We start from the raw sequence: 17,202 nt of genomic DNA on the forward strand, positions 1-17,202 counted from the left end.
TCGTATGTTACACCCTGATCATGACAACAGCACTTCTCAAACACACAGTCAAGTCCACTCTCCCACGGCTCTCCGGGAACAGTCGCTCGCTCGCTCTCTCATACGGACACGCACACAGAGAGACTTCAAACACCCATTTGTTTTACCAAAAACATCCTCACTCATTCTGCATTCAAAACACCTTCATCCATGTACCCAGTGTGCCTGCGTACAGTATTATGAACTGACTTCAGTGGGTCATTATGAAATCTACTTTGTTTTATTGTCTAGAAAATGCATCAGTCAAGAAACAGTTCAGCTAGACCTTTGCCATCATTGAGAACTTGGAACCAAACAGACCATATTGTACAAATAATTTCAAGCAAATTTAATGCAAATACATTTGATATAAACACATACATTAGATATTAAAAATACATTTTTTTTATCAGCGTTCTTACACATTTGGCAATTATTGATATTTACCATAAGTAAGTTAGTTGTATAAAATTATTAAATATTAGAATCATATATTACTCATAGACAATCTGTATAAAAAGGGGCGAATCACATTGGGAGAGACCCGTAGAGTAGAAACAAACACACAAACGCTCACTCAACACACGCAAACACTTGCATACAAACAGGCAGGATCCTTTTTTTCAGCACAAAATAAAGCAACTGTAATACACAGCATCACCGTGAAGTGGAAGAGTGTGACATAAGTTGACATATAGGATGACACAGAGCTTTTGTCATTCATTTCTGGCCCATCAGAACTCCTACACAGCAGGCATTCTGGGCCAGATCCAGTCTGAAAAAAAAAAAAAAAAAAGAGAAATCCAAATAGCGAGCCTCGGTTTTCTCTGCCCTCCTTGGCTCACGTCAAGATAGCAGATACAGGATATTTTCATCTTGTACAATCTGAACTCACAGCTTTTGTGGATGTTAGAACTATAACTGATGGTCTGGGCTTTGGAGATGGAGGCTTGGTTCATACATCCTTTATAGTACCACTCAAGAACACAAAAAGCAAAGCAGCACCAGGCAGTGTATGGATGGGGATCTCGCTCAGAAAGAGGAAGAGCAGAAAAAAAAAACTGTCTCTGAACAAAAAAAAAACAAAAAAAAAAGGAATAAATTAGAAGGTAGTTCCAGGGGTGCAGAGATATCAGCCTGCCCGTCCTGTGTGAGCCCAGCTGTTCTGGATCCTTGTGAGAAGGCCTGCTTTAAGTCACGTCTCTGGGATGGCTGGATAAGGAAGGGCACTGGCAGTTGTAGGGTTATTTGTGAGAGTGGCAGGACAGGTGAGGGGGATTGTGGGGGATCAGTAAAGTGGGGCGGAGGGTGTGTGTGTGGGATCAGGGACTCTCAAGAATAGATCAAGCTCCTGAGGAAGCGGACTGTGCCACGTTTGAAGACGGAGGGACAATCACGCTGCTGGGAAGCTGTCTCGCGTCGGGGAGGAAGCCAAACAACGAGAGGAAAAGCGCTCTGATTTTTCGCACAGGAAGCCCGTCTGCGCCTCCTGCCTGGCTGAGATAAGAGTGCTGCTGTTCCCATGGCCGAGCTAAAGCCCATCCAGCCGCTATCAGGCCGGCCCGGCCCACAACTCCACTCTCCCTGGGCCTCCTCCACCGCAGCGTCAGGCCAGCCGCGCCGGGCTGCTATAAAGAATAAGGGCCTGAGTCAGGGTCCAGCCAGTCAAGACCTCTCAACAGAACGTACATACAATACCTTTCAATGATCAAGCTTTACACAGTGATTGAATTTTTTTTTTTATCATGTATACTTTTTGAACTTTAATTTATGCAATGATGAGTATCTGGAAATGATAAAAAATTCTACCATAAAGGCAGTCCCAGATGTGGGCATTTCCTGCATTTTAGGCAAAAACTCCCCCAGAATGGATTTAAACATGGATTAAACTAAGTTGACTTTTTTAATAAACTTTTTAATTGATGAGTGTTATATTTGAGGCTGCAAAGCATTTCTTAAAGAGATAGTTATTTTTAAAAATTGTTCCAAACCTCTGTGCAGAGTTATCATTATTAAATAAAACTAAAAATAAAAACCTGAAATACAATACAATTCTTATTTACAGTTTTAGTTTAAGTTCTAAGTATTAAAATATCTAAAACTAAATAATCCAAGGCCTAATAAAAGCTATATAGACATGTAAAAAATTGACTCAAATTCTAACAAATATTTAAATGAAAACTTCAAATATTAAAATTAAAAACTAATTTAAAATATTAACAAAAACTATAATAGTTTATCAGTGATAAACAACACTGACTCTGTAATTTTCTTCAGCAGAACACAAAATAAGTCAAAATGTTTGAGTTGTTTTTATCAAAATAATATAAAAATCAAATAGGGACCAAACATTGTCAATATTGAGTAAATGATGATAGAATTAGCCTTTTTGGGTGAACTATCGCTTTAAGAATGCATGAAGGATGGCTGGCACATACTGGGAGTCTGTTGCATTATTCTAGCCAACAAGACTTTTCCTCTCAGAGACATTTCATTTTTAGTTCTTTTAGGAAGCACTCAAAGAATAGGCCAAGAAAATATCACCAATCTAACATGTCACGATGTCAGTACAATAGCCTGACCTAAAAATGGACACATTTGAAGTAGAAAAGGCAGTGCCTTATAAATAGTAATACTTTCAGGGTTTAGTTACACTTTATTTTGATGGTCCACTTTAGCCATTCTGTTGACTACAAGTAAAATTGTATGTCAACCAACTCTTATTAGAGTATTAAGTAGACGTTAAGCTTAATATCTTCTCTTTATGGTCCCCCGACAAACATATAGCCTACTGTAAAAAAAAAAAATAAGTTGCTGCCTCAAATTTTAAATACAATCAACTTGGATTTTTAAGTCATTTCAACATAACTTACATTAAAATGACTTAAAAATTAGATGAATCTTGTACAACTTATAAAAACATAACTTATTTTGATGAGTTAAAACAATGTAAAAAATTATTGATCTTTTTTCTTTTATAAATTATATGATCGTTAAGTTATGACAAAATCTTTTTACATTGCTTTAACTTAAACAAGATAAGCAATTTTCAATTAAAAAAAAGTTATACAGATTAAGATTCAACTCGTTTTTAGGCCAGTGAATGTAATTTAAGTTGAAATGACTTACAATTTCAAGTAGAATCAACTTGGCAGCAACTCTTTTTTTAAGTTACTTTGCAGTACATGTAAACTTATTCTACTAACCCCGAACCATCTATAATACTTACTAATATTCTAATGAGAGTTAGTTGCAACGTTACTTAAAAAGTGTAACCAAAAACTCAGTGTGTGTGTCTATATGGGAGTGAGTCAGGAATGTATGTGGAATGGTGTTTCTGTGAGATGAGTAATGCTTGCTAAATTTTTCTCATGAGAACGGTGGATATGTGGTGTGTCAGACATTGAAGAAGGCATGGCAGGATGCGTCTGAGCAATCACAATAATAAACAGCCAGCTTTCTGCACAGGAAGTTCATTAAATCATAGTGTTTGATTTAGAAACGAACAAATTGTGCTTGTAAGCACGGAACTGGCTTCTTTTGAAGTGCTTTTTTCTGCACTTTCAACTCGGGAGTTAAATTCAGTTCTATGACTGTACCAGGCACACACATTCACACAAATACAAACACACACACACGAGCGTCTGCATCCACACAAAAATGAATAGAGACACACACATGAAAGGCCTTCTCAAGCATCTGTTCTGCAGGCTAAGAGGAAACCCTGTCTGAACACATGCTGAATTAGACAAAACACGTCTCTATTCACAAAAACACACACACACACATACATGCATGCATGCATGAGTGTGTGTGTGTAAATATAGACACATGTCTCCACTCATATGTGCATTCATTCTAAAAAAAACAACACATCAAACACAAAGTGACCAGGTACAGTGTGAAATAACTGAACTATTTAAAATGGTTTTAGACATTACGTAATGATGGGGAGGATATCTAACTTAGTCTAGTGTGGGAAATCCAAACCTAGCAAAATTACATTGTCTCGGATGTGTTTTTTCACCTGCATCAAATACCAAATTAAAATGACAGAATTTTTGGCCCTGACCCAGTATTCTTCACTGTATCCCTTTCCTCTTTGACTAAAGGCAACAAGGACATGATTGGTCAGTCATTGGGGAAATGTATTCAAATTTAGAAAGTTCACTGTAATGCTTTCACTTTTTAAAACATGATAGTGTGAAATAAAATGGAGTTTTAGAGAGCCTGCAGAGGCCAAAATCTTACTAAAAAGGCAAAAAATGTATTGTTATGTGAGTGGCTTTAGCACTAATAGGGTTGTCTATTTGATTGGCGACGCATATATATATATGATTTCAATGTGCATTAATCACTGCCTTATTACATATTGGACAATTATTATGTGTTTCTGCGTGGATGGTGAACTTACAGGCCTTTCGGAGGGCACGGATGCCAGAGCCATTGGATTTGAGGTGGTGGGACACCATGAGAGGTGCAGTGCAGGGCTTGTCTGCTGCCTCGCTGGACTGTCCCGGGTTGATGAGAGGAAACTGTCTTCTCTCCAATCTGTGGCTTCACTGTGAACAGATTTTGATAGAAGAGAAAAAGATGTTACGTCACATTGTCATAGTTTCCATTAAAAAATAAAATAAAAAAAATTTAACCCCAATTTAAGCAAAAGAATATTTTTAATCAATTTGAATGATATTTTTTCCCAACAATAGTATTTTAAACTTTTGGCTCAAAGTAGATTACAAAACTGTTTTGTTGAATATGGATCTGAAAAGAAACAGTCCAATAACATTAAGAAAGATCTCTCCATCTTAAATCTCACCATTTACCACCAATGTGAGTGTGAGGTTCTGGAAAAGTCCATACTGCTGGATCCCAGTAAGAATGGTATAGATTCCTGCGTCCTCTTCCGATACGTCCCGAATAACCAGGGAAAACCCGTCTACATGGTAACGGGAGCACCGCTCGGCTGCGACCATCCCATCCTTCAACCTAAGCAATAGATTCAGCTGTTGAGATTTTTTTTCAAATGTTCACTTCAATAATGAACGTACTTTGCAAACATCATTTAGCAGCTCAACAATGTGTTGAAAGGAAATTTTACCAGATGACTTCAGGTGCAGGGAAAGCCCTTAGTTTTGGAGTAAGACGGAAAGATTTCTGTCCTGCAAAAGCTTGAACCACAGGGCTGTTTCTGTGCTTGAGTCGAATGAAAGGCTGGTCTGGGAACAGACAGACAGGAAAATTGGACAATCAGAAACATACATGTGGACGAATGAAAGCTGTAAATGGTCAATAAGAATCCATTTGAGAAAAAGTACAATAACTTGGGGGGGGAACTCTAAAATTCTAAAACTCACCATAGACAATAACCGTGGTGTTTGTGTCTCGCTTGGATGGACCACTTGTCACTTGACATTTGTAGAGTCCTCTGTCTGCTTTGCTCAGTCTGGGGATGGTGAGAACACTGTAGAACAGCATGTTGGTTCTGCTCCTTGATATGCGTCTGCTGATAGTGGCCGATCCATTAGCCTTAAGTATAAACAAGCAGAGCAAACTGAGTCACAAAGAATTGTTTTGTTCCAAAAAAGAAAATTATCAACAACATGGTTTTCAGAGGAAATGAGGGCTACAGAAGAGCTGTATGTGTTGACTGACCATTAAAAAAACTCATTATCAATTTGGTTGTTGTATAGCGCTGTGATGGAATTTATTTTCAAGTAAGTACCATGTCTATTAATGGGCAAAGCTTCAGTAATGTCTTCAGCTAATCAGCTTGAGATCCTTTCCCTCTAAATTGGATATATCTCTTAAGGCTAATAGTGAATGTTTTATGAGCCATATTCATCCGCACAGTCACGCAGTGCCTAAGCACATCCAAAACAATGTTCTTCCACAAAATGCATGCAGTTTTGTTTTTTAACAGCTGTGACAAAAGTGTACTTTTAATTTTGATATGAATTAATTTTTTGTTCATTTTGAAGAATTTAATGAAAACTGTTTCAGTTCATATTGGCAGACTTCGATATCTTAGCAAATCTGAGTACAATTTGTGTTCTGAAATAAGAAGAAAAGCTGATGCCCAGGAGCCTCTATTTTCTCTAAGGGATATTAAACAAGCTCACTGAAACAAGCATTTTCTGTTGAGCTGCTTTAAAATATATTATGGAAAGCACTATACATATTAACTTGAACTGAATGTAACTAAATTTTCTTACTGATTGGTGTTGGATTTAATAGATTTAGTCGTGATGCATCAAGGTGAGCTCATGCTACTGTACTGTGATTTCACAAGAGAATATTATAGATTCTGATTATACCAATTGCAAAATAAAGATTGTAGAAATAGCATTTCATAAAGTATATGATGGGTAAAAACACACCTTTTGTGGGTAAGTCCAGGTAATGGACACCCTGGAGTTCCATTCAGCCGTAACGGTGCAGTTCAATGCTAAAATCTCGCCTTGCAACGTGTGGAGCAAACTCGTGCTGTTTAAATACACGTCCAGGATTTTATTTACTGCAAAAAGAAGGAAAACGGTACATAGTTTGAAAATAAAAATTTGATCCACAGATTGGTTAATCAAAAAAACCTTAAGCTCTTACCTGGCCTGTGAGTCAAGAACTTGTTGCTGTATTTGACTCCATTGACAAGAGTCTCACAGGAAAACAGCCCAATGTAGAAGTATGTTGGACTACGGATACTGAAGCCTTGCCTGCTGTTCCAGATGATGTTTCTATTATCAGGAGCTAACACGTGGAGAGGATACTGAAAATGTAAGAAAAAATCCTTATTACAGCTTTTACATTTCTTTAAGGTGCAGCAGAGGTTTTTGCTTTCATTTTGAAAAGCTCTAAAATGTTCCATTGGTGAGGCATTTTATAAACAGACTTGCAATTTCAGTTTGACACTTATTTGGCCAGCGCCCACAAGGGCTCTAATGGGTTCGACAGTGCACCGTCCTTCAGAAATTCTTGGAGAGCGGTGTTATGATTCTGTTTACTTCCATGACATGTTCAGTGGAGGAAATGTTTACAGGCTTAGATGTGAAACTGTGGAAGTGTCTTGCCCTTTCTCAGGGGATTAGGTGAATGCTTTCCTCTCACTGTGAGCTTCTCAAAATCACCTTGTCTCTAGGAAACACTGTATTAGGTAAGGCATTAGGTAAGCCCTTTACCCAGGTGAGTAGTAACCAGTGTTTTTTTTTTTTTCAATATGGCCTTGAAGACTTTTAGAAAATGAACTCTCATAAAATTTCCAAACAGTGGACATACAATTCTATAATCTTTCTATGAGCATTTCCATGACATTTCCGTCACGTCACAAATTATGTATTGTGTAACAGCAATCTGTGGCAGATATGACAGTGATGGAAATGACTTGGAAATTAAATGGAACAAAATTCTCGATAACTTTGTCTTAAAGGAGTATCATAGTAAATAATTTACTCACCCTATGTCATTCAAGATATCCATGTCATTCTTTCTTCAGCCGAAAAGAAATGAAGGTTTTTGATGAAAACATTCCAGGATTTTTCTCCATATAATGGACTTCAATGAGAAACTTTGTTATTTATTTTTTAAATGAGCGATCGTTTCGCTTGATAAGACCCATATTCATCGTCTGGAATCGTTTAAAGCCCTTTGAACAGTTTGCAGTTTGCACTGAAACTGTCTTTTGGACCTTGAACCGTTTGGTTCCCATTGAAGTCCATTATATGGAGAAAAATCCTGGAATGTTTTCATCAAAAACCTTAATTTCTTTTCGACTCAAGAAAGAATGACATGAACATCTTGGATCACATAGGGGTGAGAAAACTATCAGCAAAAGTTTTTTAAAAGTGAACTACTCCTTTAAGGTGAATTTCACTGCTATAGCATTTCATGTATCCTAAATACACACAGGTTACATCCTATATTAAAAAATTGCATAATTTGACAAAATTACAGCTTGATTGGTGGCCGCGTAAAATTATGACTTTAAGACTATGCACTGAACGAACCAGTGTTGTTACTGTTCACTAAATCTAAAAGTATTAAAAAATGTTTTTCATTGATTGAAATAAAGCTGAAATAAAATACAACATGAATCTTAGATTATTAATAAAAAAAAGTTGCATTGGCAACAAAATAAAATACATTTTTTAGTTAATGTACTCAAATGACTAAATCTACGTTAATAAATACTATAATAGTATATAAATATTACTAAAATAACACTGGACCGAACACATAAGCGAGAAGTAATACTGCTACAGGTAGCACCTTTCTAGGTGAAAAATAGGATCAAACATCACAATGTCACTTTATTAATATTCACGATCAAAGCTGATAAGTTTTATATTGTGCCCCCTTCACCTTCACTACCTTTTCCCACCTCGGTCCAACTTCTTACTAACATCCCTCCCTCAGTTCAGTGCGTAAGAGCAAGGGCAAGGATGTGAAAACGTGACTCCAGTCCATCTCCTCACATCCTGTTACTACAGGATATAGACATCACGGCTAGGCCCTCAGCTAGGTCAGCTTCTGGAAAGGTCCCGCTGGCCACTTTCACAGCTTCAGCGAGAGCGCGGCCGCCTATGTATTGTTCCCTATGCGAGAGGTGCAAGATTAAAGATACATTGCCAAGTGTAAAATCCTCTCAGGAAAAAAACACTCTACCAGTGTGTGACAGTCCAACATTGAGAAGGGTGGAGAGAACTCGTATTTATAGCATGATTGCCTTTTGTATATCTGTGCGCAGGGTCAGCAGGACATAAACAAACAGAAATGAAATGTGGTGCTTTTTTGAGCAAGGAGGGAGGATAGGGATGTCATATCACTAGCATATCATATCCTAAACAGTTTCCATCCTGAATGTGGAGCCAAAGGCAGCTCGAGGGGAACTGGTCAACTTGTTCTTTTCCGTTTCCCCTTCTCTTCTGAAATACATCTCAAGTCCTTTTTAAACCCTCTCGTTACCATATTTGGACTCATCCTGTGTCTCCAGAGATGCAGTAGTAAATCTAATCATTTCATAAATGCACAGCAAGCCATTTTTTTAATTACTATAGGTAAAGCTTCAGTCCTGAAATGGCTGTCTGTGCCAGCAGCTGTAGAAGACATCAGTCTGTGAGGTGTTCTCGGCAACATCTTCTTGGCTTTGTGCAGTGCCAACAAGTAGAGGAAGCTGTGGGCGCCGCTCACTCGGAGCATCGGCTTAAAGTATCCATGTCATGCTGAGCCAAAAAGACGTCTGTACATCCCCTTCGCATGCCCTCACAAACACACTTACATCCGAACTGGCACAAACAGATGCATGCTTGCCCTTATAACCTGGAGTGATTGTGAGATAAGGAAAGGTCTTATTTGTGAATGAGAACACAAAGGATGCACTCCATGTATGGTAATGGTAGCCATAGATAAAAGTAGGGATGGCACGAATGCCTGAGTGCAGCAGAAGCCTACTTGACACCAATGCACTGTAAAAATAAATGCTTTATCTAATCAAAAAAATGCATGCGTTTACTGTAGTGCGTTCTTCCTTTCAAACAGAGAAACAGAATAGAACACAACTCATGGTCTTAAAATAACTATTTTAACAGTGTTGCAATGTGATGCAAGTAATAAAAACAACACATGCAGTGCGTAATTAGGAAATCTGAGTGAAGCGGAGAAAAAAAAACTATTTCTCAAAGTAGACAATTTATAAAATGTCCATCCCTAGACAACATGCCAATTCTGACAAAACAACCAAGCGACAAGCCTTGAAAGCTAATTTTCTAAATAAATGAGTTTTTTGTTCCAAATAGCATTGAGTTTTTATATCTCTGGGGTGCGTTTCCCGAAAGCGTCGTTAGCCAACTATGGTCGCAAGTTCCGTCGTTGCCAGCATAGTTCAACGAGTCGGTGTTTCCCGAAACAATCGATCCAACAAACATTTGCAAAAAAGCAACGCAAAGTTGTGTGGTTTGAATGACAGCTCTCGACCTGTGGTTAGAGGCATCGTTTCTATATTGCATCACATTCGGACGTAATAAATCCTTATCTTGAGCTAACTAAGCAAGCAGACGTTCAGTACAACCGGTGCCTTTTATTTAGAATACATACAAATTGAATTTACGTCTTTTAGTTTGTCAAAAGATTTTAAGTACCGTGTTTGAAGAGGGCGCATGTGCGAACGTGCTCTACGATGTAAGAACGAGCCAAATATTGAGTCTGGTAATAAAGCAAAATAACTGAGAACATTTAGAAATAGTCCTCAGATGACATGTTTGTAAATTATATTAAAAAGTCTAGCGTTAATTGGATCTCAAACAGTTTCATTAAAAGTAGTTATTATTCCACCACGTGCGATACCAACTTGGTTGAACGATACTTTGCGACTATGGGTTTCGGGAAACAGTCGTGACTAGCTAGTTGATTTCTCCAACGATGCATCGTACATGATAGTGAAGCAGCGAAGTACGTCGTTGTACGGGAAACACACCCATGGACAGCCCACCCACTGTCAATACGTATTGGTCAATAATCCTGCCTTAAACATGAAATATCTTCTGATTGGCTGTGATCATCTCACATTTTGTGTTCAGTAGCCTAGCTATTGACTGAAAAATGAAAAGCCTGTGTTTATGAGATGACTGAAAAGTTAGAGTGCATTGACGTTTTTGTTCTAGACAGCACTGGGGTTCTTGCTCTCTAGATGGCCCCGCCCACTGTCAAATCTCATTGGTCAATAATCCTGCATATTAACCATCAAATATTTGTTGATTGGCTGAGACTGTCTCACAAGTTGTGTTCAGTGCCGACAGACGGATTATGTGTTGCTGGAAAGAGGGAAGGCTGATTGAGACACTCACCTTGACCAACGAGACATTGGTGTCTGGGTGTGTGACTCTGCAGGGGAAGACCAACGGCTCTCCCTCCTTCATGTACACCACATCTGGGATCTCCGACTGCATCTTTACAAACGGCCGCTGGCTATCTGAAACGACAAATGCTGAGGTCAGGAACAAACAGACACCACTTACAAACAGCAGATGCTGACAACAATAGTCAGCAACAAATAGAGAGAGAGAGATCGCTCGCATGTTACCAAACACACTCTCTCTCACTGTTGTTTTCTTGATTGCACTTTCGCCTGAGCTGCAATATTCTTGTGGCAATGAAAGGCTTTGGGTGTTGCTCGCCCCATTGTTTGGTGCTCTGCTGTTATTAAAGGAACGGAAAAAAAATATCTGAACATTTTAACAAAAGTACCCCAAGGACTGCTGGATGCTTCCTTGTCGTGCTTTGATTCAATATAAAGGACGAAGGGTGAGGCTAAATGGACATGGCCGCGAGAGCGATTGATGGTCCTCAGGGGCCTTGTTGGCTTACCGGGGGCCGCACCTAGTGACCTGGGGCACCCCTTAGCCTTCCTTAATGCCTGACCAGGGAGGATCCGAGCCTCTTATGCCCCGGAATGCCCTCAAGGTGCCCACTCCCAGGCACAGACACGCATCCTAACAAACATACACAAGAAGACATCGCATCCTCTATCCTTGTCTCCAAGTGTCCCTCCCCCCAGAGCAGCACAGGATACGGACAGCCGGGCTGAGGGAGATAGATAAGGCCGGGTACCCTGGGAAAGGCTGCCCAAGAGCTGAGCCTTTCAACAGCTGGGGCTATTTCTGTCCCCTTGAGGTAGCACGTAAATGAAAGTTATGGTTTAAATATAGTCAAAAGTGAGGGAGGACAGCATACGAGTCGAGCAAAAAAAAAAAAAAAATGCCAGTGTGAAATCTTGCCAGACACTCACTTAGTCGGATATGTTGCTTCGAGAGAAAAATGGTGTTTAGGTATTATTTGCTTCCTGAGACTTCCTGTTTGGCTTTAAGCAACAGAAATGGTCAGTGAGATGGTCAAGCTATTGAACGGTAGCTGGAGAGAGAGGGTTTAATGGTTTGAGCGTTTACCTGAAGCGTCTTACCTGTGATGTAGACATACACCGAGGCCTGTTTGCGCTGCTTTTGGAGGTACCGGCAGCGGTAAGAGCCAGTGTATTGGGCTAAAGCAGGACTGAGCGTCAGGCGGCTACAGTACTGGTTAGTTTTTCTCCCGCATCGAGTCTCCTGTATCTGGGTGCTCTGGAAAGATTTCGGTACGCCCGATGGCAAAACCCACTGGAGCTCCCACCGTCCCCTGAAACATCAAATCTGGGTTAGAGAAGGAACTTTACACCTAACTGATCAGATGTCACCGTCTCTGTGATCAACATGTAATGGGGGTCCAAAAGTCTGAAACCACTAGGAAGAATATCCTTCTATTGTTCAGTTTACTTATCAAAAGCATTTACTTACATTACATTTAGTTTTAATAATATATATTTTTTATTGTTTTAATGACAGCATCACGTGAAAAGCAAGTTTGTGTAAAAACTGATCATCACGTTCTTCAACATAATTTGAGAGACTCTTGTGCATAAGAACTTCTGAACTTTTGTACCAATGGGGTTGTGTTTATTACCAGGTTTAAATCAAATTATGAATCATAGATCTTCAGTGTGCCCTCAGGATTTTGGACCCCACAATTGGTTAATTCCAAAAACTTTTATGCTTTCATCTCTTACTCTAAATTTTTACCCAGTAGCCTACATTCCTCATGATTAAAATTGGTATTACCTCAGTTAATCATAAAGCTACTGTATGTTACTCACAAAAAAAAAACAACTTCATGATCCGCCTTTTACAGTGAGATTGTTTGACACATCACTCACCTGCAGTTTAGCTGAAGTGTCTGATTTCTTTCTATAATAAGCTGCTTCTCAGTAACATCCAACACTGGAGAACTGAACCTCCCTTTTGTGTCTGTGTCTTTCAGATGGAAAACACAAAAGTATGTTAGAGGTTGCTGAATAATGTTGTGAGGTTTTAAAGATTGACATTGAATGACCACATTCAGGTGATAAAAATGATAGCCCATGAAGGACTTACACAAAATACATTACGCATGCCATTGATCAAACTGAAACAAATCCACGATTCCTGCTAATAAGAGTCATAGGTGATTCTGAACACACAGCTTTTCAAGGGTGTTATTGAGGGGGAATTTTTGAGTATTGTTCAGAGGTTCTTAAGGATCTTTTCAAGGCAAAGTTTAGACATCAAATATAAATGAACTTTAATGTAAAAAAAAAAATTTTTGGAAAACATCAGTGTGGTGTGAAAAATCAAATTTGTACTAATATTAAAGAAAAACTAATGCATCCAGTTCAATTTGTCTTTACTGTTGGTAAAAAAAAAAAATATAAGGTAAATATCAGCTGTAGACTGAGTTCATGTCATCAATAGTATTTTACTTCTTTAATTTTAAAAGATACAATTCTATATATATTAAGAATAATTAATTATATTAAGGTTTATCAAATACATTTTTAAACTTTGCATATACTTTCTAAGGTTCTTATTACAAATGTATGAGAAAGTCTCATTTAAAATGATTAATTTTCATTTCTGACTTTACATAGGCCCAGCCTATAACATGCATTTTATTTATCTGATTAATAAAACATTGAAGGTCAGGTTGGCCAACTGAACATAAAACGAACGTAATGACTGAACTATAGGCTACTGAATAATTGTACAGACATTTAAAATGATTTATATCCACGTGATGCTGTGACATTAATAGCCTGTTTAATATGCACAATCACACGTTTTGTAATAACAAATGCACTAAATCAAAAATAGTGTTCGTATCTACTGCATTTTTATAGACTATCTTTTTTTGTCGTTTAGGGGGAAAAAAACGCTAAATTGTGGGTTAAGATAGCACATAATTCAATTTGATGAAACATCTGGTCTCGATGCAGACGTGCTCTTTACAATTCGGACCGCTCTCACCATTGTTTATTGCTTTTAAAAACGCAGCCTATAGCATCATTTCCTTTCCATTATTCACGCGCTATTCGAAGTCTATACATTAAAATGGTATTGTAGTAAGACCAATGAAAAAAGGAAGTAGGAGTCAAGCACTTTTTTCCCACAGTGAATCCCGCATGGGATTCTATCATGCTCGTTATCAGCCAGTCCACACGCTGAGGTTCCGTTTCAGAAACCCTCAACAAGCGTTGCACACTAATGACAGGACGAAAACCTGCCAATTTCAACAAACATTAGGCTACGTCATGTTAAGCGCTAATGAAACAAAGTAAACAGGTTAGTTTAAAGTAAGTAAGAAAGAAAAGCCACTGTTGCACAAACAAGGATGCAAATGCAAAATTGACTTGAGTCAATTTAGACCCTAAACACAGCATGTAGCCTATGTTTCATGCACTTGAAAGGGACTTTAATTATAAAATATGAAACGAATTTTAATATGAAACGCTTTTAATTCTTAAGTAGCCTATTTTATTTCAGTGGCTAATCACAATATATATATATATATATATATATAACGAAATCTATAAAGACTTTGTAAAATCGTTTGTAAAACATGCACATTGGCAAACTATGCCCCTAATTAAATAATTAAATAATTAAATAAATAGCCTAACTATTAAATAATTAAAATGTGAAGTCATGTTAGGCTAAATGTGCTAATCTAAAACTTTGAAAGTTGACACTTCTATTCTTTCGTTCTTGAGAAACAGTTATGGCTAGCCTACATGAAAATGGTCCTGGAAAAGAAAGTTCTTTGTTTAACTCCTAAGGTGTTACAAAGTAGAACCTTTCATTTGAACAACACTATAAATCTATAGGCACTATAAATCTCTTATTATTTGGCTATATAGTCTTTATTATTATGTTCATTAAATATTTTATTCAATTTTATTAGCGATTAAGTTGAGTTAAGTTTATTAGTGAACTTGTTTTGATTGGTGCATTTTAGGAATCTTTCTAAAATCCGATACCCTATTCTATTTAATTTATATAAAACCAAAATGTGTCCCAAAACTGTTGCTTAGGCTGTATGTTTTTGAGCGCGAAGAAAGGGCATGCTTAAAACAAATGTTTAGCCATTAATCAAGTTCAGTTTTCCATCCTGTGGCGAGTTGTTGACCAATAAAGCACTAATAATCCCGCAGTGCATGCGGACAGTACATCGCTTCACCCCCTGCTTCCTCCCCATGGGTCTGTTTTAGCTATAACACCCTGATTAGCGCTGGTTCCTGCCTCACGGTGGTCATGACCCCGAAGTCATTTATATTAGAACTTCCATTTCACAAAGTCATCAGGCTCAGGAAATAACGCCCTCTCTGATTCAACCGGGGCCAAACATTGAAGACGGATGCCAAGCAAGAGCAGAGAGGTCTGTACTATCAAAACAACTTGTCCTGTTATGGCAGGCCGACTAGGCATTTATTTCGTAAAACGAATAATGCATATTAGCCTAAGCCTAAGCCTAAGGTTTAAGATAGTCCCGGACTAAAATGCATGTTTGAGATGTTGTAACTGAAAGCAACATGCACTGACATATCTTAAAATATGCCAGTGCCATTGTTTTCTCAAGATGCACACCAGTAGCCTAATGGTTTATTTCTAAGGCACATTTTAAATACTTAAATATTCTAATTGAACTATAGCCTAATGTCTTATCCTGGCTTAATCTAAAACCTGTCTGTGAAACCAGGCTATTATTTCATTACTATAGGCTATCTTATGTTAATCTTGTATATTCGCCCTATTGTGCACATTATATTATTTTGTCTATTTTTATATGCATTTTTATCCACTTATCTTTATTTCGCTTTTAATTATCTATAGCTTCTTGCTTTTCTTCACACTAAAAGCTTTTAGAAGCTAGAAGAAATTCTTTGTGTTTATGATTCTAATCTAATAGTCACAATAATAACCTTTCAATTGAGCTATAGTTCATTAGATATTATTACCAAATCATTAGAATTCATTGACAAATTTTCTTTAAACAATTTGTAATTTATATATCTATAATTATTTGGGTGCGTTTCAGATATCACTATTCAATTCAGGGTTAGACAGAAGTTGCTACTTAATTGTACAGATACAAATCGGTTACGAGTTGGATTAATTACTAGTAATAAAAAAACGCTACTAATGACACAAATAGATACTAGTTTTAAGTTAAAAATGTTAAATTGGCTTGCCATAGTCGTGGAATAAGCACAAATCGCTATAGCGCATTGAGATTTAGCGCGTAATTTTTCTCTTTTGCCGCATACGCATCATTTCCAGTTAGGCACGAATAATTTTTTTTTTTTAAATAAATTACGAACAAGATAGTACATGGATTTCTTCTGTCAAGGTATCATAGCCTAATAATGATGCGCTGGTACTGAGGAATGCCACACGCTCACATCCACGCGCATTCCCAAACTGTTCATCCTTTCGGTGGAATGAAACAACGTGCGTATCTGAACAACGTGAAAAATAAAGGAATGCCCTAGACGTTTAAATATTATTCTTATTTTTTTAAACTTACCTTTAGTTAGAACACGCCCCGACAGTCCAAAGATCATCACAAATAATATATCGAACATTCTCTTGGTCTTGCTTGAGGTCCTTTGCTTGGAGATGGACACCTATGAAGGAAACACTGCAGCTCCGATACTCCAGAGAATCAATTCACCTTACAACTCCTCAAACTCTGCTTTCACATGGAGTGGACTGCAATCAACTTCGGTACTGTCCGGAGTATGAACTCATTAAGCAGGAGGACCATGCATGAATTCCAGTTAACTCTTGCCCATTATGACCGCGGGCTGGGATTTATTCATTTCCCACTGCCGCCGGAGCTTCCGTGACGCTCATCGACACACCCATCCCGACTGACGTGACCGACACAAGGGCCCGATGTTCTGTTCTGCACTGCTCTTCCCTACTTCATCCATCATATCAGGAATAAACAAGCTTATTGCTGTAAATGCAGAAGTTATGCCAGAGGAGAGTAAATACATGATGGGAAACAACTGACCTTTGGGGATACTTGAGAGAAGGAGTGAGAAAAAGATACCTTATGTGAATTATGCTTATGCAGCTTGAATATTAACAATGCAAAATATAGGTGGTTAATAGATTAATATAAAAGTCGGTTGCATTTATTTTTACAGTTTATTTTACTGTAAACTGTATTTGCAGTGTACTTACAAGGTAACTACATGGGTTAAGGTTAAGTTCAAATTAGTATTATCGTAATAATACCTACAAGTTCATAGTATGTACATGGGGAACAGGACTGTAAAATAAAGTG

The 17,202-nt window shown here is 37.9% G+C and overlaps 1 protein-coding gene across 1 annotated transcript in view; it reads right to left on the reverse strand.

Moving 5' to 3' along the window:
• Positions 1–16,710, reverse strand: part of flt1 (fms related receptor tyrosine kinase 1) — a 31,116-nt gene extending 14,406 nt beyond the window's left edge. Inside the window, exons 1-10 of the mRNA XM_089125562.1 lie at positions 16,435–16,710; positions 12,752–12,848; positions 11,966–12,177; positions 10,854–10,978; positions 6,622–6,784; positions 6,399–6,535; positions 5,376–5,547; positions 5,120–5,237; positions 4,838–5,007; positions 4,433–4,580 (exon numbers count right to left, since the gene is read on the reverse strand). Of these exons, the coding sequence (XP_088981688.1) occupies positions 4,433–4,580; positions 4,838–5,007; positions 5,120–5,237; positions 5,376–5,547; positions 6,399–6,535; positions 6,622–6,784; positions 10,854–10,978; positions 11,966–12,177; positions 12,752–12,848; positions 16,435–16,492 (1,400 nt within the window). The 5' untranslated portion in view covers positions 16,493–16,710. The remainder of the gene's footprint in view (positions 1–4,432; positions 4,581–4,837; positions 5,008–5,119; positions 5,238–5,375; positions 5,548–6,398; positions 6,536–6,621; positions 6,785–10,853; positions 10,979–11,965; positions 12,178–12,751; positions 12,849–16,434) is intronic.
• Between the last annotated feature and the right edge of the window lie 492 nt (positions 16,711–17,202).

The sequence above is a fragment of the Pimephales promelas genome, chromosome 22 (genome assembly GCF_988280905.1).
Source record: "Pimephales promelas chromosome 22, fPimPro1.hap1.1, whole genome shotgun sequence".
In the NCBI taxonomy this organism is placed as follows: domain Eukaryota; kingdom Metazoa; phylum Chordata; class Actinopteri; order Cypriniformes; family Leuciscidae; genus Pimephales; species Pimephales promelas.